At 38.2% G+C, this 27,229-nt stretch overlaps 1 protein-coding gene across 1 annotated transcript in view; it reads left to right on the top strand.

The window, feature by feature from the left end:
- The first annotated feature begins 2,105 nt into the window (after window positions 1–2,105).
- Window positions 2,106–27,229, top strand: part of LOC128636587 (uncharacterized) — a 60,067-nt gene continuing 34,943 nt past the window's right edge. The window contains exons 1-2 of the mRNA XM_053689581.1: window positions 2,106–2,478; window positions 18,581–18,685. Coding sequence (XP_053545556.1) covers window positions 2,106–2,478; window positions 18,581–18,685 — 478 coding nt within the window. The remainder of the gene's footprint in view (window positions 2,479–18,580; window positions 18,686–27,229) is intronic.

The raw sequence follows: 27,229 nt of genomic DNA, 5'->3' as shown, positions 1-27,229 counted from the left end.
CTGCGCTAGCAGTAACTAAGCTGTTAATAGTGAGCAGGGCGGGTGGCCTGCCCTGTGAAAAGATAGCTTTTTCCTCTGGGGGCCCTGTAGTGTGGGATCTAACCATGGAGGGTCTGTGATTGTGAAGGCCCTGGAGTATGGGATCGCTGGCCTCTTGATGTTGGAGGTTCTTTCCCTGAAGGTTGGTCCTGTCTACTTTGTGAAACCGGACAAACTTACAAAATCAGGAGCGTACAGATTAAATTATATTCGCACGCAGAGTAGCCTTGTAATTGGCTGCACTGTATTCTGCTGTACCTGCTTGGGGGACAGTCTTAACGGATTATTAAAGGTAAAATTCTCCTTTCATATCACAGCTACAAATCTGCTTTCTTGATATAGACAATATGGCACACATTACTTATTAAAAGAAGAAAATGTCAACCTTTATTTAAAAATATAAATATTAATAATATTCAGGTGCAATTAACTTTAATTTTTATTTCCAAGTTAAATAACACAGGGCATTATATATGTCAGAACAAACAATTAGTCATAGACAGCCTGCTTCAGTAAATCACTCTACTTGCTAGTCAATAGGTCATTTATCTTATGGTGTGAAAAAAGAATGTCAGAAACTCCACTACACATAATGCAGTAATTAAATATAAAGTGCATATGCCTATATTGCATGGCTAACACAGGTATTAAAACCTATAACAAACTGATAAACTACAGATACCATGTTACCACAGCATTTCTGAGAAACTGACAGGAAATAAGCACGTATCGTGTGCTCACTGTGGGATTCCAAAGTCATTTTAACATGGTCTTCTATAAAAGCACATCACTATTTTGTACTGTGTATTTTAAAATACGTTTTGCTTTTTATATTTAATATTGAGACTAGTTTTTATTTTGTATTGTTTTATATGAAAAACAAAACAAAAAGGACTTTCTATTGTAATTATTTTTTTATTTTTGCTTTTAATGTTTTATTTAGTTTATTGAATTACTTTAAGGGACAGTCAACATCAGAATTTTTGTTGTTTTAAAAGATAGATAATCCCTTTATTACCAATTCCCCAGTTTTGCATAACCAACACAGTTATAATTATACACGTTTTACCTCTGTGATTACCTTGTATCTAAGCCTCGGCAGACTGCCCCCTTATTTCAGTTCTTTTGACAGACTTGCATTTTAGCCAATCAGAGCTGACTTCATGGTAAATTAACGTGCATTAACTCAATGTTATCTATATGAAACACATGAACTAATGCCCTCTAGTGTTGAAAAACTATCAAAATGCATTTAGATTAGAGGCGGCCTTCAAGGTCTAAGAAATTACCATATGAACCTCCTAGGTTTAGCTTTCAACTAAGAATACCAAGAGAACAAAGCAAAATTGGTGATAAAAGTAAATTAGAAAGTTGTGTTTAAAATTACATGCCCTATCTGAATCATGAAAGTTTTTTGGAATTGACTGTCCCTTTAAAGAGAGATTGTACTCAAAACTATATGAAGGATCATTATTTAAACATGCTGATTTTAGTCTATAAAAAGGAAATCCAAACTTTGTACCTAATACAGAAGTATTAGTTATGCATTCATCTTCATAAGCTGTCTTCATTAGCTGACAGGTACCATGCTCATTGTTTTGATTAGCCAATAAGCATCAATATGAGGTGCCTTCCAACCAATGAGCATTAGTAGGAGGTGCTTAATGCGTATCATCCAATGAGCATTAGTAGAAGGTGCATATCAGTCACAGAGTTTTGGTAGGAACAGCCCATCAGCCAGTGAGCATTGGTAGAAAATACCTATCTGCCAATGAACATTAGTAGGAGGTACCTATCAACCAATGAGCATTACTAGGAATTGCCAATCAGCATTTGGAAATACCTTTCAGCCTATGAACAACAGTAGGAAATACCTATAAGCCAATAAGCATTAGTAGGAAGGGCCTATCACCTAATAAGCATAAATATACAACATATACAAATGTATTAGTTTCAATATAAAATTAAAAAGCTTTTACTTTTCAGGCAAAATAAAAATCAATGTGAATGATACAATTTTGTTGATTACAACAGTTTTAACAAATTTAAAAGATTTTGTATTAATCATGATGTTCATTGTTGATTTTCATTTTCTTTCCTACAAAGATGGTAAAGGTCATAACAATGTGTTGGTGGAACAACCTGCATTAATAGAAGTTGAAGCTGGAAAGTCAGTGACCATCAACTGCACCTTTAAGGCTGAATCTCAACATTACTCTGTGATCTGGTCTTTGGGATGCAGTAATCGCAGTCCTATTCACAGTGAAGTGTGTTACAGACAGAGAGTGACTTTACTTCGCAACCAAATCACCATCTTCAATCTGACAGAGAACGACTCAGGAACTTACTGCTGTCATGTAGATTTGTATGGTGGGTACCAAGGGACTGGAAATGGAACCAGAATAGTAGTGACACAAAGAGGAAAACAGAATCACGCAGGTATTTCTGATTGTAATTAGTACTTGTTAATCCCTTAGGGGAAGATTTATTAACGGTCTGTCTGACATGATCCGCTCAGCGGATCATGTCCGAAAGACATCGCTGAATGCTGACAGCATACGCTGTCGGCATTTAATATTGCACAAGCAGTTCTGGTGAACTGCTTGTGCAATGCCGGCTCCTGCAGAATTGCCACGAACAAGGGGTTAAGGAGCAGCGGACCAGTTAAGGAACAGCGGTCTTAAGACTTAACTTCTGTTTCCGGCAAGCCTGAATTAATAGTCCGTCCCTTGTTGGAACAAAGAAACCTATTTATAGTGACATGTTTCAAGAGACAGTAAATATTAAATACATTTTATAAGCATAGTATTGAGGTAATTCCTGCCTCCCCTCTAATCATGGGTTCCGCCATATTGAAATCTAGGTTTCACTGCATTACAGTGCTCTCTTTCAAATACCTTTAGTGTAACCTAGGTTCCAAAATGTCAGCATCCACATTTAGAGGGAGGTGCATGAAATGTATTTAGTGTTTAGCTCTCCTGTATTTGCGTAAAATGTGTGCTTACTCCACATTCCATAGGGAGGGCAAAAAAAAATCAAATTCTGTAAGCAAGGTTTTCTTCAAAATACTGGAAACTACTTAAAGGAACAGCCTAGTCAAAAATAAACGTTCATGATTCAGATAGGGCATGCAATTTTAAACACCTTTCCAATTTACTTTTATTATCAAATTAGCTTTTTTCTCTTGGTATTCTTTGTTGAAAGCTAAACCTGTAATGCTCGTGGGATATTCCACTATCAGACCAAACTTGGCAAGTAGTTTTCTTATCCCGGCGTCAAGCAGGAATGATAGGGAATATCCCAGAGCAGAGAAAGTTCACAAAATGAGGTAAGCGGTAGTCACAATAGGCAGGGTGGTCTTTGGCGGCAACAGGTAGGGAATCAGTGGTTAGGCAACTCAAGGGTAAACCACTTGAAGGACTGGAGACAAACAGGATAGCCTTTGACAGCAACAGGTAGAGAAAGCAGTGGTAAGACAGTTTTAAGGGTAAACCATTAGAATGGTCAGGCAGGCAGAGTTCGGCAACAGTAAGGCAGTCCAAAGGTTCAAGGAATAAAGAGGCAGAGTGGTCAGACAGGCAATGTTAAGCAACTGAATGGCAATCCAGATTTTAGGGGTTAAGCAAGCAGAGTAGTCAGACAGGCAGAGTTGATTAACAGTGAGGCAATCCAGTTCTTTATGGGTTAAGCAAGCAGAGTAGTCAGACAGGCAGAGTTCATCAACAGTGAGGCAATCCAGTACTTTAGGGGTTAAGCAAGCAGAGTAGTCAGACAGGCAGAGTTCAACAGTGAGGCAATCCAGTACTTTAGAGGTTAAGCAAGCAGAGTAGTCAGACAGGCAGAGTTCATCAACAGTGAGGCAATCCAGTACTTTAGGGGTTAAGCAAGCAGAGTAGTCAGACAGGCAGAGTTCATCAACATTGAGGCAATCCAGTACTTTAGGGGTTAAGCAAGCAGAGTAATCAGACAGGCAGAGTTCAACAGTGAGGCAATCCAGTACTTTAGGGGTTAAGCAGGCAGAGTAGTCAGACAGGCAGAGTTCAACAGTGAGGCAATCCAGTACTTTAGGGGTTAAGCAGGCAGAGTAGTCAGACAGGCAGAGTTCAATAACGTTATGACAATCCAGTACTTTAGGGGTTAAGCAGGCAGAGTTCAATAACGTTATGGCAATCCAGTACTTTAGGGGTTAAGCAGGCAGAGTAGTCAGACAGGCAGAGTTTAACAGTGAGGCAATCCAGTACTTTAGGGGTTAAGCAGGCAGAGTAGTCAGGCAGAGTTCAATAACGTTATAACTTGCAAACAGGGGAATGATTCAGGTGTGTGCACTGTTTTTCAACTAAAGATAGAAAGAGTCTTTGTTGTTAGAGGTAACTTGTGAATATGTCTTTGAAAAGCCACTGCATGAATTTGGCTGTTTGTAAATATTGAAATGTGACGGTGTTCCCTAAACAACCGCCACAATTTAGTTCACAAGGGAACCACTCCCAGACATCCGTATATCAAATATATATACAAATTTACTCACCACTGTCTGGTCCCTTGGTAAAATACCTCCTCAGATTCAGATGCTGTGTCCAGTGTTTATGTGAACAGTTAAGCCAGGTTTTGCACCTCTTCCATATGTGATCCAGGTATCCTTATTTTCTGCCTGGCAATTTTACTTTTAGGGCCATGAAAATCCACACAAATCCCTTGGAAGTAAACAGTCCAATGCAGCGTGCTCCCAGTTCACCAACCACAGTTTTTTTTTTTTTTTTTTAATATATTTTTATTATTATTCAACAAGACACGAACATATACATTCTGGTAGTAACCACAAACATATATATGAAACAAAAACCATCATGATACATGGGTTACATTTTCCAAAACAATATGAAAATCTCAGTCGCAATATCATGCCACATCTCTATTACGATTTAATTTAACTCCAAAAAACCGTCATGTCACCAAAATCAAACAAACTAAAGGCATTTCTGTTACTAACCCTATACCACAATTATACCTTTTGTGGCTAAATCCCTAAAAATTAAAACTAAACTCTTATTAAATTAATTGTACCCATATCCATAACAGATATGTCTAACTGTTATTTATCTATCCAGACCTACCACTAACCATGTTTCCAAAGCGCTACCTAAAAAAAAAAAAAAAAAAAAAAAAAAATAATAAAAAAGAAAAAAAAAATTTAATAAAAAAATAAAATAAAAAATAAAATAAATAAATAAATAAATAAATGAGACACATATAAGACACTCTGACGTCCAACCCTCCACTCCGACCTTGTCCTATCCATGCCCTTACCACGTCACGTTGCCCCACTATTACACCATGCACTGGGAAAATGACCAGCCAACACTTGTAATTGCACGTATTCTGTATCCTTAAAAGGTTTAATCAATCTGATTTGAGTTTCCACTGGGAATGACAAAATAAATATTTTCCAATGGTTAAAAAATAATTCTAACTTTCTCTCTGTGGAATCTCGAAGATTCCATTGTTCAAGTAAAAAATGCGCAGTCAACGCATTCTTAAGCTTCTTTACATTAGGGGCAATTTTTGCTTTCCACGCTTTTAATATCATATTACGACCCAAAAATATTATCAGATTAATTAATCTACGATTCTGTGGAATTGTCTGCGATTTTAACAAGAAAAATATTTCCGTTGCCTGTGGCTGATACTCTATTTTCAGTGTGGTCTGCATCCAATAAGCTACTTTAGCCCAAAATTGATTAATCTTTGGGCAGGCCCAAAAACAGTGCACTAAATCCGCCCTAACGGATGAGCATTTAGGGCATACATTCTTCACCCTATACCAATTCGCCAATCTAACTGGTGTTAAGTATGTCATAAAAGATAATTTCACCTGTGTCTCCCTCCAAGTAGTCACCACCCAGCCTTCTCCACTTGTTTTGAAAGTGTCCTCAATATCCTGGGGGTTTATCTCAGGGAAAAATTTATTCCATTTCGCAGCTATATATTCTCTTTGAGCAACCGATGATTCTTGGTTAAACAAATTATAGAAAGGAGCTATAGAATGGAAGCCCTTTTGAAAATTATTGATTCTAGTTTGCAGTTCTGCCGAAGACCAATCCAATCCATAATTTTGCTTAAGTTCAAATATGAAATGTCTCAGTTGCAAATATGCATAAAAATCTTTGTTCTCAAGTCCAAACCGATGCATTAGCTCGGTAAAAGTTAATGGAACATACTCCGAGTCTAGGATTTGTGTAACAAATACTAATCCTTTAAGAAACCAATTTTTAAAAGTTTTGTCTGACAATCCAGGGGCAAAATTTGGGTTACCTGTAATAGATAAGTACTTAGAAACATAGGGCGCGCATTTTACAAGAGTGCAAGCTTTTTGCCAAGCTAAAATAATATATCTATATGTTTTGAGAACAAAAATTGATGATGGGAGCGCCGTCATTGGACAGTGAAGACTAGCATCTAAGCGAAATGGAGCTACTAGAGCAGATTCCCAAGCCCTAGCCGTAACTTGATCTTGTTTCGTTAACCAATCTACCGCAATTTTTATGCGTGCTGCCAAACTATATAGTTGTAAATCGGGGAGAGAAAGTCCAGCCGCTTCTTTGTTACGCATAAGACGCGAAACAGAAATACGTGGTCTGGCGCCTCTCCAAATTAATTTAGAACAAGCCTTATTGTAATTATTTATGTCTGTCTTATATATAGGTATTGGGATATTTTGTATAAGATAAAATATTTTGGGAAAAATAATAGTTTTTATAAGTGTAACTCTAGCTATTAATGAGATGGGTAGATTTATCCAACCCTCCATACTCCTTTTGCAGTCTGAGAAACATTTACGAAAATTTAGGTTATACCAGTCATCTGGATTAGCGCTTAATTTGATACCGAGATAAGTTATTTGAGAAGTTTCAGTAAACGGATGTCTAATAAAATGTTCTCTTTTATTCAACCATAATAGTTCAGATTTAGCGAGGTTGATTTTGTATCCAGAAATAGAGCCGAATAATTCTATTGATTCTAGTAACAGTGCAAGATTTCGGTCAATATTACTCAAACAGACAAGAACATCATCCGCGTACATTAACAATACTAATCTCTGGTCTCCGATACGAATCCCATCCAATTGTTGTCGAAGCAAGATCGCAAGTGGTTCCAATGATAAATTGAACAACAATGGAGATAGAGGGCATCCCTGTCGCGTACCTCGTTGTAAAGTCATACGTTTTGAAATTTGACCATTAATCAGTAGTGTTGAGATAGGAGAAGAATATATTAACTGAATAAACTTATGTATATGTCCAGAGATACCGAATTGTTCTAAAGTAAAGAAAAGATGTTTCCAAGAGATACGATCGAACGCCTTTTCGGCGTCCAATGTTAATAAGGCTAAATCTGGTACGTCTCTATGACATGTCGCTCTAAATTTATTCCAAACGAAGTCTAGAAGTGTCAAAACCTTTCGCATATTTTTAGAGGGATTCCGTCCAGCCATAAAACCAGATTGGTCTTCGTGGATAATTAGCCCTAAACATGGTTTCAATCTTTTTGCTAAAACAGACGCTAATAATTTATAATCCGTATTTAACACGGAAATTGGCCTATATGACTCTGGAAGATCTAAATCTTTATTTTTTTTGGGGATCAGAGATATTACTGCGGCTGCAAAATACGGAGAGCATTTATTATTTCCCACAAAATAGAAGTTAAACAGTTTCTTGAGGGACAGAATAATGTTGGGATGTAGAATCCTATAGAATTCAATAGGGAGGCAATCTGGCCCTGCTGCCTTATTGGTTTTAGCAATTTTAATTGCTTCAGAAATTTCATCTTCTTCAACCGGTTTATTAAGATCCGCCAGGATTTCTGGGGAGATTTTAGGGATCTCAATTCTATCCCAAAAACCTTTCTGTCTAGATACTGGATATTCTTCGGCTCTATAAAGTTTGGAGAAATAATCATAGAAAGTGTTGATAATATCTGAATTATTGGTAAACCTGTGCGAGTTAGATCTAATGGCCGTTATTATGTTTCGATGCGTTTTTTTCGTTAATCTGGCCAAAAATTTGGCAGATCTGCCAGCGAATCCGCCATATAGAGCTTTTTGCTTCTGAAGTTCTAGGGCAGTTCTTTGTTTAATAAACACATCTCTCGTAGTTTTGGCATCTATATATTTTTGCCATTTTCCATTTCTACGATCCCTCATATATGCTCTATACGTGTTTTTTACTTGATTGCTTAATTGCAATTCTTGTTGTCTAGTTTTTTTTTTGAGTTTGCACATATATGCCTTAATTTGGCCTCTCAAAACGGCTTTCGCTGCTTCCCAGTATATCTCAGGTCTGTCTTTATAAGCTTTGTTAAGACTTTCGTATTCTTTCCATTGAATATTTAACCAGTTTTTAAAATTAACATTGTTCAATAAATATTTGGGGAAAAAAATAGTTTGATTATTGTTTATTTGTATGCGAGGAACATTAAGTGCTAAAGTGATCACCGCATGATCGGAAATTGTTATATCTCTGATGTCTGCTTTCCATTCTAACCCGATCATAGCTTCTGCAACCAGGAATAGATCTATTCTGGAGAGAGATTGCTTTCCTTTTGATAGACAAGAAAAGGCCCTTAAATCAGGGTTTTGTATGCGCCAGATATCTAATAATCCCAATTGCGCACAGAATTTTTGTAGAATACGGGTCTTTCTATCGCGCGTACAACTATTACCTTTATTCAATCTATCAAGAGTAGGATCTGCCAATAGGTTAAAGTCACCTGCCACTATCAGGTTTTGCCCGATAAACTTATGCAGCAGAGATATCATCTTGTCCCAAAAGGACTTATCAATTTTATTAGGCCCATATACATTGCACAATACGTAACGGGTTTTATTAATTGTACTTTCTATGATTACAAAACGCCCTTCCGGATCCACGAAAGTAGATTCTATTTTATATTCCAAACCTTTATTGAAAAGGATAGCCACTCCTCTTTTATGCGTATTATATGAGGCGGCAATTACCTCCCCCACCCAGTTAGTCTGCAGTTTCATAGATTCCACATTATTTAAATGCGTCTCTTGTAGGAAAGCCAAGTCTGGTTTCATTTTTGCTAAATGCTTAATTATGGTTTTCCGCTTTATTGGGGAGTTTATGCCCCCCACGTTCCACGAAACCAAATTAAGAGTCCCCAACATATATCCTTGCCCTAAGAGATCTTACCATGTGACCCATCTGTAATTATGTAAACGTGAGGCAACCAAACTGTCAGGAGGCGAGGGGTCGAAGAGGAACGTGGAGGAGGGAGCAAAAACAAACAGGGAAAGAAGAAAAAAGAAAAAAAAAAAAAAAAAAAGAACCCAACAAGGTATAAAAATAAAAAACTTTTTAAAACACAAAGACCATAAAATTACATTATGATACATCAACACTTTAAATATTAAGCTTCTAAGGAGCAAACAGTATTCTCTATACAGTATTCTCACTGTATACCCAATTTCTTGCATAAAGATCTTGCCTCTTCAATATTATTCACAACATAGGATGTTCCTGCCTTATGAATCAGAAGTCTAGCTGGGTATACTAACCTAACATCACATTCTGCCTTCAAGAATTTCTCAAAATAGGGGGACATTTCTTTTCTCTTCAACCTTGTTTCTACAGAAAAATCTTGAAAAATTGCAACTCTATGCGACTTAATATTCAAGGAATTAAGTTTCCGGTAGTGATTCAAAAATAATACTTTGTCCTGATAATTGACAAATTTAAAAATACTGTTATTTTCTCTCAGTGCCCCAATTCTATGCGCTCTTTCTATCAAAAATGGTGTGGAAGGAGGGGGGATCAGGAGTGCCTGGGGCAGAGTGACGGAAACGAAATGTAATAGATCTTGAAATTCAGCTGTTTCGGGTAGGCCTATCACTCGTAAGTTATTGCGCCTTGACCTATCCTCAAGGTCCTCTACACGAGCCTGTAACTGAGTGATGGCCTTATCCCGAACAGCTGCTACTGCTTCCGAGGCATTCACTCTGTTCTCTAGATCCGACACTCTCGTCTCCACCTCCTCCATTCTAGCAGTAAATTGCCTAATCTCACACGTAAGGTTAGAAATCTCAGATTTAATTTCTTGCTTGACTAATTCAAGGTGTGGGGCCATCATTTTTGCCACTTCAGTGGCGAACTCTGATATATCATTAAAGAAATTTAAAGTGTTTCGATCCTGCAAGGTATCATGAGACGCTTCTGTGTTTTTAGCGTTCGTTTTTTTGTCTTTCTGTTTAGGTGGCATTATCGGAGAAGAGTTCTTTTGTTGAGAAATGAACCTCTCCATTCAAATCAATATAGGTGTAAATGTGCTGTATATCGGGACTAATGTGTGACTGTGTGTATGAATAGTGGCACTCAGTGTAATACCCCACCAGGCCAGGTGAGGGGGGAAAAAAAAAAAAAAAGAAAATTCTAATTCAATTTGTGTTTCAGTGCAGAAAAAGGATATTCTCCTTCAATTTGTGCCAAAAAAGGTAAATTTAGGGATAGAAAAAAAAGAGAAAAAAAAAAGGAATAAATTCTCCTTCAATTTGTGCCAAGAGGAAAAAAAAAAAAAAAAAAAAAGGGTAACTTCAGTGAGTTCTATTCAAAAATGTGAATTCAGTGTTTCTCAGATCACTCTGAGAGAAAAAAAAAAATAGGGATATTAAGCTACAGCTACAGTGAATTCTATCCAAAAAATGTGAATACGGTGTTTCTCAGATCATTTAAACTACAAAAAATATGGAATAAAATAAAATTATATATAGAGAGGAACTCAGAAACAACTTCTATACCTAAATCAAATAAACGAATTTGATACCATAAATTATACTAAGCGATCTCACTTCCTCTTTCAGGAGGTCCTAGATGTGTTTATTCCTTCTCATTTGGTCAATGCAGCTTTAATATTGTCTTATGGTTACTGCTTAATGAGCAATTTATACACAGTTAGTATTACCAATGAAAAGCTAAGCAATACTTCTATCTAATAGATGAGTAAATCTTAACAGTATGCTGTTCTGTAGCTGCTGGTATGAGAATAATTCCACACCTAGGTTAGTCAATTTGTTACCATGAAATACTTAATAAACATCCACAGGGAAAACCAAGGCATCCTACACAGCCTAGAAGCGAAAAAAAAAAAAAAAAAAAAAAAATTTGCATAAACTTATAAAACTTTGTCTGTAGCTGAAAAGGAAAGAATCTCATCTATATATATAAAGTAATAGATATAGGTATACAATGTATATAATTCTATGTTTCGAAAAGCATCTGAAACACTGTATCTGTCAGAACTCTATATGCAAGGAAAACTTTGTCCCCACACAATATATTTCCAGTCAAGACCGGTATTTAAAGTATCCCTGCCAGCATATTCTTATCCCATCAATGTATTGGAAGTCCGGTGATATTGGTTAACAACTGTTCCGATATTCAATCAGTTCAGCAGACAAAAAAAAAGCCCCTATATTGTATAGCAGGGTCAAAACACAGTGTAATCACCAAAAGTACCTTGTATAGCCCCGCAAAGCTGTATTGCTGGTATTCTACCTCCTTGTCCCGCACTCCGATAACTCCAGACACAGGGCCCACTTTTGCAGCTCCAGAGATAATACAGGGCCAGCGCTCCTCCTAGATTCTCCAATTTAGCTTCGGATTCTCAGCCTGGTATTTTTTACTTTTTGCCCTAGGAGACTCTTAGTAATCCACACAAGGCATATTGTTAGTAGTGTGTTTCGACTTTAGACGCCAAATATAACTTATCTTCTTTCAATGCGCCTCATATAGTGCCGTCACATTGAGCTGCGTTCCAGCCAGACACCACTCCAGGCTTGGCACTTGGGGGTCGTGGGGAATGCCTTCTCCCTGCACAGAGCCGATTGCTCCAATTGGCGTTTTCCAGATCAGTGACAACCAAATGCTAAGTGCCCACGAATGAGCATCCAGCGGCCCTCGGCGGACAACCCGCGGAGGGGAGAGCCCCTCTACTTAGCCAGACAGTCACCTATCGCACGCTTCCCAAGCGACCTATAACCATCGGCTACAACGATTCCAGCCAAGTCACCCAGGGACTTTAAGGTAAGTGAAGAGGCGGGGTAGAATACGTGTGTCCGCGTATTCTTAGAACCTTCAGAGAGAACAAGGTTTAACCCGGCAAACAGAAGAGGTACCTTGCTTAAGCCGCCCAACAGCGTTTTTGTGTCCGGTGAGGATTTACCTCCAAGCTCCGTGGGACAGCAGATCAGCCGCTTGACAAGCGAGTCCCAAGAGGCAGGAAATTATCAGACGCTTCAGTCCCAGCCAAGCCGCTGGTGGCCACCCAGGGCGTTTGTAGTAAGTGAAGAGGCGGGATGATATATGGTAACCCGCGTATTCTCTGTACCTCCAGAAAGTACAATGTTTAGTCCGGTAAGCAGGTACAGTGCTTCAGCAGCCCAGCAAAGTTTTTGCAACAAATAAGGACTTCCCACCGAGATCCGCTAAACAGCGGATCAAGTATAAGTACAAGCCCTGATATAACAGCTCAGAGCAACGTACACTTCGGCAGATTGGAGAATGGTATAGCTCCTAAGACAGAGCAACGAAGCGGACGGTAGCAGCTACCTGCACCAACCACCTACACGCTCCGCCCCCAAACGGAAGTCCACCAACCACAGTTAATATCCATAACCTGTGCTCACTGTTTGGCCAAATAGTAAGCAAAACTTCAGAAAAAATGTATAACAGGAGCACCAGGTATAAGGATAAAACATTAAACTTTATTTGAATACAAAGGGTGTCATAACCCCTGGGTAAGAACATACAAATATAATAGTCAAACAGATGAAAAAAGGCTGACCGGTTTCGGCTGTTGCCTTACTCCTCAATAACGTTATGGAAATCCAGTGCTTTAGGGGTGAAGCAGGCAGAGTAGTCAGACAGGCAGAGTTCAATAACGTTATGGCAATCCAGTACTTTAGGGGTTAAACAGGCAGAGCAGTCAGACAGGCAGAGTTCAATAACTCTGAGGCAATCCAGTAGTTTAGGGTTAAGCAGGCAGAGTAGTCAGACAGGCAGAGTTCAATAACGTTATGGCAATCCAGTACATTAGGGGGTTAAGCAGGCAGAGTAGTCAGACAGGCAGAGTTTAATAACGATATGGCAATCCAGTATACAATAACAATCACACCCACGAGCACACAAAGTAACACCTATACTTGGGCAGTGATAGGTAGAAAGTGAGCAACTTAGATAGGCGCAGGATTAGCGACACAGGAGATCCTGACCGGCTTCAGAGTGAGAGGAGCATGCGGCGATGACGTCACTGCCGCAATCAACAGACGCTGACTCAACCCTAGGCAATGAGCAGAGTAGCAGACGCTGCGTCCCTAGCAACAGCTAGAGCGGTGCGGCGAGACAAAACCTAGGTAGGCTCATATGCTTATTTCTAAGCCCTTGAAGGCTGCCTCTTATCTCAGTGCATGTTGACAGTTTTCTTACAGCTAGACAGAGCTAGTTCATGTGTGCCATATAGATAACATGGTGCTCACTCCCGTGGAGTTATTTATGAGTCAGCAGTGATTGGCTAAAATGCAAGTCTGTGAAAAGAACTTTTATAAGGGGCAGTCTGCAGAGGCTTAGATATAAGGTAATCACAAAGGTAAAAAGTGTATTGATATAACTGTGTTAACCTATTTTGGCAATGTTTAATTGTAAAAAGGTGTTTATACTTCCAAAATGAATATCTGGTTAATTTTATGACTGCTAATTGCTACCGTGAGCTTGCGGTTGCATTAACCAGCCACTTGTAATGGCTGGTTATTTATCACGCGCCTGAAACTGGTGAATTTGCCCGTTTACAGGCGCCAAAAAAATGAGTGCTCCCCTTGAAATCTGGCCCATATTAAGTAATGGTTGGTAAAGAAAAAGTTAAATGTTATATTATTTAAAACATCTAATTTTTGCAACAGAATGCCCTTTTAAGTCATGATGAAGAAAAGTACAACTGGGAATTGTATCCAGAGCTGTAATATAAATTAACACTTGCTTAACAATTTGCAAATAAAGTAATACTTTACTTTCTAGAATCAGTATCATCATTACTTGCAAGAGAAGGAACTATAACAGAGACATAGATACAATCACACCAGTTTATTTTTTAAATTTTTTGGGACTGCTCATATCCTCTTTAAGCGATGAATATATGGGAGCTGGGTAAAATAATGTCACCCATCTGAGGTGGGGCAGGGTGTTAAGAAGGCTGGTAAAGGTGGAACAAGGGTTAAGTCAAGGCAGCCAGTCATTGTCATTTCTACGCAAGGCTTAGGTGTTCCCCAGCTTCAGGACTTTAATAGGGGAAGGTCGGTTATTGAGCCAAAGCTCTAAAATTGGCACCATCTCCCAGCATGCAGGAGGCAGTTGGAAGTTCTGCCTTTTGGTGCATTTTTTCCTTTTAACTCTTTGTGTTGTGCAATGTAGCTTCCTAACAAACACAATTAAACAATAAAAGAACACAATAACAGGTCTTTTTCTCACATTTCCAATTTACTACTTTCTGCCCCAACAGAGAATAAATAAATATCCATCCATATGAAATGTTCTATAGCCTTCCAAGTGAATTGCAAGTTTCTATTTCATGATACACTTTAAATAAGTTTTGAGTTCATATCAAGTTGTCCATCTTGGCCTCTTTCAAGAGATGGCAGGGGATGTGATTGTCCTATTTATGGCAATAAACCAGTTCCCAAGACATGGCTGTTATTATAAGACTTTATGATTTGGTGCAGTTACATTTAGTAACAATATAGGTATGCCCAATCACATTATAAAACCAAGTGGATTCTTTTAATATCAGACATGACTTGTCTGACAGATCACCTGGTATCTTAAGTAATTACAACTTCTCCTGACATACTCTAATTTGTCTGAAATGCTGTTAGGGATTTGTATTTGGATAACTGGGTTCTATCAGCCACCTGCCAGGTTTAGAGAAAGAAATGTTATTATACAAGACCAGCCATAAATACCTGCAAATTGACATTTGTGCCACTAACAATAGGGATATATGTGCAGCCAACAATCAGCAGCTAGTTCCTAGTAGTGCATTACTGCTCCAGAGCCTACCTAAGTATGCTTTTTAACAAAGTATACCAAGAGAACAAAGAAAAGTAGAGCATAGAAGAAAATTGGAATGTTGTTTACAATTGTATGCGCTATCAGAATAATAAATTGTTAATTTTGACTTTACTGTCCCTTTAAAGGGACACTGAACACAATTTTTTTTGTTCATGATTCAGATAGAGCATGAAATTTTAAGCAACTTTCTAGTTTACTCCTATTATCAAATTTTCTTTATTCTTTTGGTATCTTTATTTGAAATGCAAGAATGTAAGTTTAGATGCCGGCCCATTTTTGGTAAACAACCTGGGTTGTCCTTGCTGATTGGTGGATAAATTCATCCACCAATAAAAAAAGTGCTGTCTAGAGTTCTGAACCAAGAAAAAAGCTTAGATGCCTTCTTTTTCAAATAAAAATAGCAAGAGAACGAAGAAAAAAAGTAGGAGTAAATTAGAAAGTTGCTTAAAATTGCATGCTCTATCTGAATCACAAAAGAAAAAATTTGGGTTAAGTGTTAAGTGGGTTAAGAAACTGGCATGGTACCCACTTTTTTTCGGCTGTTGAGTTTTTTTCACTAGGAAAAGCCTCGCCTACAGACAGAATTTTTATTATACTTTCTCAATTTCTGAAAAAATATATTAAGAATACAAAACATAAAATTCTCTGTGTGTCCTTCATATGTCTGTAAGTAGGTTTTTCTCTTATGAACATAGAAATAATCCTTTACCATTTAGTACAGCAGTTATTTTCCCTAGACATGTATCTTCTTAATGGTAAAGTAGCAGCTTGGTCTTCTTTGTACACCTTTATAACATCCTTATTTATGTTCATCTTTAGATGGTTCAAACATTTTCTCCTCATTAGAACCACAGTTAGCTTTATTGGTCCTTTTATCTGTTTTGTGTCAGTTTATTAGTATTACTAGGCGATAAGCCTGCCTAGAGGGTGGTCTATGTTTAAAAAATACAAACCCCCAAGCTAAAGTTACAAAAAATAAAAAAAGTAAAATTACAGAAAAAAATAAACAAAGCTTTCCAAAATATGAAAAATTAAACCTAAACTAATACCCCTATAAAAATAAAAAATCCCCCCACAATAAAAACACCCCCTAATCTAATACTAAACTACCAATAGCCCTTAAAAGAGCCTTTTGTAGGGCATTGCCCTAAGTTAAACAGCTCTTTTACTTCCAAAAATTACCAATTACCCCCTAACAGTAACACCCCCTACCCACCAAACCCCCCAAAATAAAAAAACCTAACACTGAAAAACCCTAAACTTCCCATTGCCCTATAAGTGGCATTTTATGGGCATTGCCCTTAAAAGGGCATTTATCTCTTTTACTGCCCTTAAAAGGGCAATCAGCTCTTTTCCAAAAAACCTTAATATAAAAAAAAAACCTAAGACTAAGCCCCAAATAGGTACTCACCGTTCCTGAAGTCCGGCGGAGAAGGTCTTCTTCCAGGCGGCTCCATCATCTGCTATCTTCATCTGGAACGAAGGTGGCGTGGAGTGGAGGTTCGGAGCTGTCTTCCCCGATGCATGGATCCTCAGTGGAGGTCCTCAACGGCAGTGGTCCTCGGCGGCGGCGGTCCTCGGTGGCGTAGAGTCTCCTCTCCATCCGATCTCCGTCGTACACTGAAGATTGAATGCACGGTACCGCATTCAATTTGGGGTACCTTGCATTCTTATTGGCTGAAATTTGAACTCAGCCAATAGGATTAGAGCTACTGAAATCCTATTGGTTGATCAAATCAGCCAATAAGATTTCAGTAGCTCTCATCCTATTGGCTGATTTCAAAATTTCAGCAAATAGGAATGCAAGGTACCCCAATAAATATGGGGTACCTTGCATTCAAACTTCACTGTGCGACAGACGATCGCATGAAGCGGAGCCTCCACTCCATCGAGGACCATCACCATTGAGAACCGCCGCTGAGGATCCGTGTATCAGGGGAAGCCAACTCCGCACCTCTGCTCCGCGCAGCCTTCGCTCCAGATGGAAATAGAAGATGATGGAGCCGCCTGGAAGAAAACCTTCTCCGCCGGACTTCAGGAATGGTGAGTACCTATTTGGGGCTTAGTTTTAGGATTTTTTTTTTTTTTTTAAGATTAGGGATTTAATGGGCTTGAAAAAAAGCTGATTGCCCTTTTAAGGGCAGTAAAATAATAGATATTCTTATATATGTCTGTATATATCTATACCTATTAGGGATGGGCAAATGTACTGAAAATGTAATTAGTTTGGTAGAACAAATGGTCCTGATGACATTCGTTTTGGAAAATTGAAAGAATGAAAATCCATTAAAATTCGGTAATCAAATGTTATTTCCAGTTTTCGAATGTTACTTTAGTTTTCAAATGTTCATAATTAGATCGAATACCCACATTCAAAATTGAGAATATTACATTTGATTTAACAAGTACAGAAGTTCAATAGTTCATGTGGTAGATAATTTAGTAAACTGAAACATAATACAAATTTATCAATTCAAATTTTCTTTTTCTATTATTGCATAATTCGAATATTACATTTAAAGAGAGCATTAGAAATACTATTACAAGCATATTGATTAGAATTTTTTTAATTTGAATATTCCGTAATTCAAATCAAATTAATATAAAAGTTTGAATTGAATATTACATTTAAAGAAAGTATTAGAAATACTATTACATTACACAAATGTTAGAATGCAGTACAAACATTCGAAATGAACAAACAAATGTGTTAAAATTAATTTAATTTTTCGAATGTTGCAAAACATTCATCCATCCCTAATACCTATATATATATATATATTGTACAAAGACCCATCAAATATATTGAAATATGTTTTTATGAATAAATAGAACATATTATTCTATGTGAAGAACATTGGAATGTGAAATATTCATATTTTCATGTCGTGTTAGCCCACTTGAGAATATGCAATTGGGTTTGCAAACACGTTGGGCTATCACGCGTGCGATATTCTAAGTTCGGCTTTTTGCACTCGTCTGGTTAATGCTCAAGTGAAAACAGTTTACTTTCATCTCATAATACCAGTGCATCTCGGCACGCACATAAAGCTTTCCCTAGATATTAAATAATGCTCCACTTGTAATCTGGCCCTAAGGTGGGCTCAGGAGCAGGCATGTGATGAGAGCCATATGGCAGCAGTGTCTGTAACAATGTTATATAGATAGTGTTCAAGTTGTGCACGCTCCTGAAGCGGCAAATGTCCGCTGTAAAGGAGCTACGTTTCAAAAAAAGGATGCTCAGAAATAGTGTTGATTTGGTAACAGACGTAAAAAGGAAACTTGTTTTTTTCTGGAATCACGACAGCTTAATTTTGACTTAATTTCCATTAAATGAAACATTTTATAGAGGGATTTAATGTATAAAATCTTAGCTTTGTGTTTTAACATTTTTTTTCCTCTTTCAGATTCAAAGAGACAAGATACTAAGTATATACTTTACAGTATTATCGGATTCGAATTTTGCATCATTATTGCTCTTCTAGTTTTTGTAATCAATAATCGCTTACAAGGTAATTTGTTTTAATATTCATAATATTGTGTGCCTTGTTTTTAAATATTCTGAAATAGACACTACTGTCCGCATTTATCATTGCACAATCATTTCTAGTGAAATGCTTGTGCAATGCCCCCCCCTGCTTACTGGCAATCATCCGAATCTAATTTCTCTGAGACTGACTGCATGGAGATTGAACGCTTGATTTTATCAAAGCGTGGCTTCTCCGAGTCAGTCATTGATACCCTTATACAGGCACGAAAGCCTGTCACCAGGAAAATCTACCATAAGATATGGCGTAAATACCTTTATTGGTGTGAATCCAAGAATTACTCATGGAGTAAGGTTAGGATCGGCCGCTAACAGGGGCTGTCAATCATCCCGATTACGACCACTACTTCTTAACTTCTGTGAAACGATGGGTCTCCGAAGCAGCAACCGCTGCTTAATAAATGTCCTACTTCTTTACTTCGCTCGGTGGGAATTTTTCTATCTATTAATGCCCAAGAAGGAAAATTATATGGGTATCAGGTACTTTAGTGGAGTGAGCATATTCAGTCTATACTATTCAGATATTTACGAGGGAGGAGCATAAGAATCACAGCATGTATGTGTGTATATATATATATATATATATATATAAATAAAATATATTCATTTAGGTTATGGAGTAGATAAAACTGAGAGATTAAAATCCAACACTACCTAAAGTAAGAGCCATAAAAACTGATGTATAGACAATCAGCACATCTAGGCAAGTATCCCTGCTTGCCTTCCAGTAGAAGTAGTCTGTATACATTACTAATGCAGCAGAGAACTCTGGGTAAGATATGCAAATTAGATATACAATATCTCACAGTTTTTGCTTCTATATAGTATATACAACATATATACTGTATATACCTCTAGATGGCCCTTAACATGTTAAATAATAACATGGCAGCTAAGGGGCACAGGATACTAAGGAATATGGTAGCCTGTACTATTACTAATTGTCCCTATTAAATCTTTTCACATGTAGGTGCCTAGAATGCAGTCAGCTCTCCGGAGCAGGTTCCTCTTCCTCTAGTACTGGATTTGTTTAGTCTGTTATGTTTTTGAATCTTATCACAAATCCTTGTCATTAAAAACCCCTATCTCTGTACCAAGCGCTACGGAATTTTGCGGCTCTATACAAATAAATGCTAATAATAATAATGCTTAAATGTTCCCACCTAACTCCATATGGTGCTGAGCGCTTACACCTAGCTACAAATTAAAAACAGTAAGATTTATTTATAAAATGTTTAGTTATGAATAATAAAACAACTTCACAATATACTTTCATTATTTTTGTGCCCCCTTTTCATGTAATTTAGCTCTGAAAATTGTGGATTTTCAAATTCTCACAACCAGAAATGCACAATGCCGACTTCTCAAGGCTAACACTGCTGCATATCTGTCCCTTATTGGCTTAGATTGCAAAACAATCCACTTTACACTAACATAATGACCATGGCTAGCCTTGTTATTTGCAGACTTAAAAGGACAGTCTAGCCAAAGTTAAACCTTCATGATTCAGATAGGGCATGCTATTTTACACAACTTTCCTATTTACTTTTATCATCAAATTTTCCTTGTTCACTTGGTATTTTTTGTTGAAAGCTAAACCTAGGTAGGCTCATATACTAATTTCTAAGCCATTAAAGGTTGCCTTTTATCTCTAAGCATTTTGACAGTTTTTTTCACATTTAGACAGTGCTAGTTCCTGTGTGTCATATAGATAACATTGTGCTCACTCCAAGGAGTTACTAATGACTCAGCACTGATTTGCTAAAATGCAAGTCTGTCAAAAGAACTGAGATAAGGGGGCAGTCTGCAGAGGCTTAAATACATGGTAATCACAGAAGTATATTAATATAACTGTGTTGGTTATGCAAAACTGGGAATTGTAATAAAGGGATTATCTATCTTTTTAAACAATAACATTTTTGGTATAGACTATCCCTTTAAGCCCAGATTGGATTCTCCAAATAATTCATTTGGTAGGTGGAGTTTGGTTATATAAATATAATTGTAGCAAACCAGGCTTGGACAGGGCAAGAGGGGCACCCACCCGACTCCCGCACTTTGGAGCACTACACACTGTCATGGATGAGGGTATAAGAAAATGCAATGTACATTCAGTATTTAGTTTATAATGAAGTGTTTATGGTATCAAACGGTGTAATATATAGTGTAATTCTTTATATAGGACACACTGAATGTCGGGATAGGGTTGGGCCATACAGAGGGCAGGGCATACAGGGGGAGGGGAATAAGGTGGCTGGACTGAAGGGCCCACAAATGTATCTTACCCAGAGCCCCACAAATGCTGATGGTGGCCCTCAGCAAACAAAATGTTACACAACAGAAATGTCTTATTATTAGTCTCCCTTTAAAAATATCAACATCAGAATTTATAAATTGCTTATTATTCACACCCACACAATGCTGAACAGTCACACCAAGGTAATCAATGACAATTGTTCAAACATGGGTTCGTACTCAATGATTACAACCTAGCTTCGCACAATGCTCATTAATTACCACTAATGTTGTACAGTGATGACTATTAAGTTAACTTCAGGGGCGCGATTACATATACGACACAGGCTTCAGCGCAAGCGCTGCAACCCGCGCAGCCCGTAATTTCACCTCACACATCGGGGTATTACATATATCCCGCCGGCAGCTCATAAAGTGCCGTAAGTCTGATAAACTAGCGATGTCCAGAAATGAGAGTAAATACAAATATCCGGAGTTGCCAGTGACTTGCGGCACTTTAGAAACTGCCGGCGCCTAAGAAAAGTAAAGAAAATAACAAATCTCCCGTAAAAGTCTAAACGCCTCCCAAAAATAAGCCTGACACGTAAAAACCCCTATATCCGCAATCCCCCCTCTCACTACCAATAATAAATGTGTTAACCCCTAGACCGACAACCCCCCACAACGCAATAAACCTAATTAAACTATTAACCCCTATATCCGCCATCAAACCCACACCGCAAGTAATAACTAAATTATTAACCCCTAAATCCGCCATCAAACCCACACCACAAGTAATAACTAACACCTAGATTTAGAGTTTTGCGTTAGAAGGGGTGCGTTAGCTACGCATGCTTTTTTTCCCCCGCACCTTTTAAATACCGCTGGTATTTAGAGTTCACAGAATGGCTGCGTTAGGCTCCAAAAAGGGAGCGTAGAGCATAATTTACCGCCACTGCAACTCTCAATACCAGCGGTGCTTACGGACGCGGCCAGCTTCAAAAACGTGCTCGTGCACGATATCCCCATAGGAAACAATGGGGCAGTTTGAGCTGAAAAAAAACCTAACACCTGCAAAAAAGCAGCGTTAAGCTCCTAACGCAGCCCCATTGTTTCCTATGGGGAAACACTTCCTAAGTCTGCACCTAACACCCTAACATGTTCCCCGAGTCTAAACACCCCTAACCTTACACTTATTAACCCCTAATCTGCCGCCCCCTGCATTTTATTATTAACCCCTAATCTGCCGCTCCGTACACCGCCACAACCTACGTTATCCCTATGTACCCCTAATCTGCTGCCCCTAACCCCCGCTGACCCCTATATTATATTTATTACCCCCTAATCTGCCCCCCCCAACGTCGCTGCTACCTACCTACAATTATTAACCCCTAATCTGCCGATCGGACCACACCGCTAATCTAATAAATGTATTAACCCCTAAAGCTAAGTCTAACCCTAACACTAACACCCCCCTAAATTAAATATAATTTTATTCTAACGAAATAAAATAAATCTTATTAAATAAATTAATCCTATTTAAAGCTAAATACTTACCTGTAAAATAAACCCTAATATAGCTACAATATAAAGAATAATTATATTGTAGCTATTTTAGGATTAATATTTATTTTACAGGCAACTTTTTATTTATTTTAACCAGGTACAATAGCTATTAAATAGTTAATAACTATTTAATAGCTACCTAGTTAAAATAATTACAAAATTACCTGTAAAATAAATCCTAACCTAATTTACAATTAAACCTAACACTACACTATCAATAAATTAATTAAATAAAATACCTACATCCAATCAGCCAATCAGATTGAGCTTGAATCTGATTGGCTGATTCCATCAGCCAATCAGAATTTCCCTACCTTAATTCCGATTGGCTGATAGAATCCTATCAGCCAATCGGAATTCGAGGGACGCCATCTTGGATGACGTCCCTTAAAGGAACCGTCATTCGTCGTTCAGTCGTCGGCCAGGATGGATGTTCCGCGTCGGCGGGATGAAGATGGATCCGGAAGAAAGAAGACTGAAGATACCGCTTGATAGAAGACTTCAGCCGGATGATGGATCTCTTCAGCCCGCGCTTGGATCAAGACTTCAGCCGGATGATGGATATCTTCAGCCCGCGCTTGGATCAAGACTTCAGCCGGATGAGTGTTAGGTTTATTTAAGGGGGGTTTGGGTTAGATTAGGGGTATGTGGGTGGTGGGTTGTAATGTTGGGGAGGGTATTGTATGTTTTTTTTTTTACAGGCAAAAGAGCAGAATTCTTTGGGGCATGCCCCGCAAAAGGCCCTTTTAAGGGCTGGTAAGGTAAAAGAGCTTTTCTATTTTTATTTTAGAATAGGGTAGGGCATTTTTTTATTTTGGGGGGCTTTGTTATTTTATTAGGGGGCTTAGAGTAGGTGTAATTAGCTTAAAATTGTTGTAATCTTTTTATAATGTTTGTAAATTATTTTTTTATTTTTTGTAACTTCGTTCTTTTTTTATTTTTTGTACTTTAGTTAGTGTATTTATTTGTATTTATTTGTAGGTATTTTATGTAATTAATTTATTGATAGTGTAGTGTTAGGTTTAATTGTAACTTAGGTTAGGATTTATTTTACAGGAAATTTTGTAATTATTTTAACTAGGTAGCTATTAAATAGTTATTAACTATTTAATAGCTATTGTACCTGGTTAAAATAAATACAAAGTTGCCTGTAAAATAAATATTAATCCTAAAATAGCTACAATGTAATTATTAGTTATATTGTAGCTATATTAGGGTTTATTTTACAGGTAAGTATTTAGCTTTAAATAGGAATAATTTATTTAATAAGAGTTAATTTATTTCGTTAGATAAAAATTATATTTAACTTAGGGGGGTGTTAGTGTTAGGGTTAGACTTAGTTTTAGGGGTTAATAAATTTATTAGAGTAGCCGTGAGGTCCGGTCGGCAGATTAGGGGTTAATACTTGAAGTTAGGTGTCGGCGATGTTAGGGAGGGCAGATTAGGGGTTAATAATATTTATTATAGGGTTATTGAGGCGGGAGTAAGGCGGATTAGGGGTTAATAACTTTATTATAGTAGCGGTGAGGTCCGGTCGGTAGATTAGGGGTTAATAATTGTAGGTAGGTGGCGGCGACGTTGGGGGCGGCAGATTAGGGGTTAATAAATATAATATAGGGGTCGGCGGTGTTAGGGGCAGCAGATTAGGGGTACATAGGGATAACGTGGGTTGCGGTGGTGTGCGGTCGGCAGATTAGGGGTTAAAATTTTTTATTAGAGTGGCGGCGATGTGGGGGGACCTCGGTTTAGGGGTGCATAGGTAGTTTATGGGTGTTAGTGTACTTTAGAGCACAGTAGTTAAGAGCTTTATGAACCGGCGTTGGCCCAAAAAGCTCTTAACTCCTGGCTTTTTTCTGCGGCTGGAGTTTTGTCGTTAGAGTTCTAACTCTCACTCCAGCCAAGATTCTAAATACCGGCATTAGAAAGATCCCATTGAAAAGATAGGATACGCAAATGGCGTAGGGGGATCTGCGGTATGGAAAAGTCGCGGCTGGAAAGTGAGCGTTAGACCCTTACCTACACGACTCTAAATACCAGCGGTAGCCCAAAACCAGCGTTAGGAGCCCCTAACGCTGGTTTTGACGGCTAACGCAAAACTCTAAATCTAGCCGTAAATTATTAACTCCTAAATCCGCTATCAAACCCACACCGCAAGTAATAACTAAATTATTAACCCCTATATCCGCCAACTACAACATCGCAAACTACCTATTAAAACTATTAACCCCTAATCCGCAATTAACCCACAATGCAATAAAACCCATTAAAACTATTAACCCCTAAACCGCCAAAGCCCACAACGCAATAAACCTATTAAAGTATTAACCCCTAATTCGCCAAAGCCCACAACGCAATAAACCCATTAAAACTATTAACCCCTAAACGGCCAAAGCCCACAGCTCAATAAACCTAACCCCTAACCTAACTCCCCTAACCTAACACCCCCTAAATGAACCCAAATTCAAAATACTAAAGTTACTATTAAATTAAAAAAAACCTAACACTACTTTAAAAATACAAATAAACTAAGTATAAATTAAAGGGACAGTCTAATCAAAATTCTGGAGTAGACTGTCCCTTTAAGCTACAATTACAGAAAATAAAAAAATCTAAGATTACAGAAAATAAAAAAGAAAATGACCAAATTTAAAAAAATGATACCTAATCTCTATGAAAATAAAAAAGCCCCCCCCCCCAAATAAAAACACCCCCTACTCTAATAAACTACCAGTAGCCCTTAAAAGGGCTTTTTGCAGGGCATTGCCCCAAGATAATCAGCTCTTTTACAAGAATATACACAACCCCCCCAACAGCAAAACCCCCCACCCACCAAACCCCCCAAATAAAATAACACTAAAAACCCTAAACTACCCATTGCCCTTGAAAAGGCATTTGTTGGGCATTGCCCTTAAAAAGGCATTCTGCTCTTTTACTGCCCACCCTATCTAAATAAACTAAAACATAAAAAAAAAACTTAAAAAACCCTAAGTCTAAGCCCCAGGTTGCTACTCACCATTCCTGAAGTCCGGCGGAGAAGGTCCTGTTCCAGACGATGAAGTCTTCTTCCAAGCAGCAACCTCTTCTTTCTTCTTCCTGGAACATCCTTCGCGGAGCGGAGCTGAAGACTGAATGCCGCGGAGCTGAAGACCGTCGACTCTGGAACTGAAGACCGGCGACCACGGAGCCATGGAGCGTGGAGGATCCTCTTTGTACGATCTTCACCGCACATTAGATAGAGAATTCAAGGGACGCGATTAAAAATGGTGTCCCTTGAATTCCTATTGGCTGATTTGATTCTTCAAATTCAAATCAGCCAATAGGATGAAAGCTACTCAAATCCTATTGGCTGCTCAAATCAGCCAATAGGATGAGAACTACTGAAATTCTATTGGCTATTCAAATCAGCCAATAGGTAATTTGGGTTCATTTAGGGGGTGTTAGGTTAGGGGGGTTAGGTTAGGGGTTAGGTTTATTGCGTTGTGGGCTTTGGCGGTTTAGGGTTTAATAGTTTTAATGGGTTTATTGCGTTGTGGGCTTTGGCGGTTTATGGGCTAATAGTTTTAATGGGTTTATTGCGTTGTGGGTTAATGGCGGATTAGGGGTTAATAGTTTTAATAGGTAGTTTGCGATGTTGGGGTTGGCGGATATAGGGGTTAATAATTTAGTTATTACTTGCGGTGTGGGTTTAATGGCGGATATAGGGGTTAATACACTTTATTAGTTATTGCGGTGGGGGATTGTGGTTGACAGGAAGACATTGCGCATGCGTTAGGTGTTAGTTTATTTTTGCAGGCATTTTCGGGAGTTACGGTGCTCCCATACTCAGCGCAAGGCCTGCTACTGCTGCCTTTTATGGCGAGGTAAAAATGGAGTAAGATTTCTACATTTTCGCCACGTAAGTCCTTACACTAGATATTGGATACCAATTTGCAACGCGGTCCCATGTTAGCCTATGGTAGTAAAAATTGCGGGCGACGGGTGAAATATACGTGCCGCATTTATATGCGGCGCTGTATATAGGATACCAAAACCGCGCAAAAACTGGAGTCGCCTGCTTTTGCGGGTGACACCGCATATGTAATGGGGCCCCAGATATATATATATTAACACCGCTAGGAAATTCTTTCTGCCCAAACATGATTGTCAAATGATTTAGACCTCAAAAAGAAGTCATTGTGTTGATGCAATTGTGTGTAAAGGGACATGAGACGTCAAATTTGAAATGTGATGAGATGCTTTGCAAATTTCAATAGAATAATTTTTTGCAGCTTGAATTTATTTATTTATTTACAAATATAGGGCTGGATCTTATGTGACTGGCCACTGTGGCGGCGGTTGTGGTTAGGATTGTTTTTTTGGAGGATAATGTTAAGGACAGTGCGGTTTGGGTATTTTTTGTGTGGGAGGCTGCATATAAGTTTGTTTGTTGTGGGAGTTGGATGAATAGTGGTTAGGATTAACATGAAGGGAGGGTTTAGCGAATGTAGTAGCACTTAGGGTTAAAGTGTGGTTGGTCTGTTGAGTCAGTGGACACAAGTTACAAAGTATGTACAATAAGAAAGGTAATCCGTACACAAGAATAAAGTTTATTAAAGGGACACAGCTCTGTAAAAAATGTTTTCCCCTCAATGGGCTAGATATTGTTTTAACACTTTTGTTACTTGGAAGAAGAAACATAAATGAATATATGAATAAGACATAGACCTAA

This window comes from Bombina bombina, chromosome 7 (assembly GCF_027579735.1).
Source record: "Bombina bombina isolate aBomBom1 chromosome 7, aBomBom1.pri, whole genome shotgun sequence".
In the NCBI taxonomy this organism is placed as follows: domain Eukaryota; kingdom Metazoa; phylum Chordata; class Amphibia; order Anura; family Bombinatoridae; genus Bombina; species Bombina bombina.
Note: the sequence above shows the minus strand (reverse complement) of the source record. Positions and strands in the feature narration are given on the sequence as shown.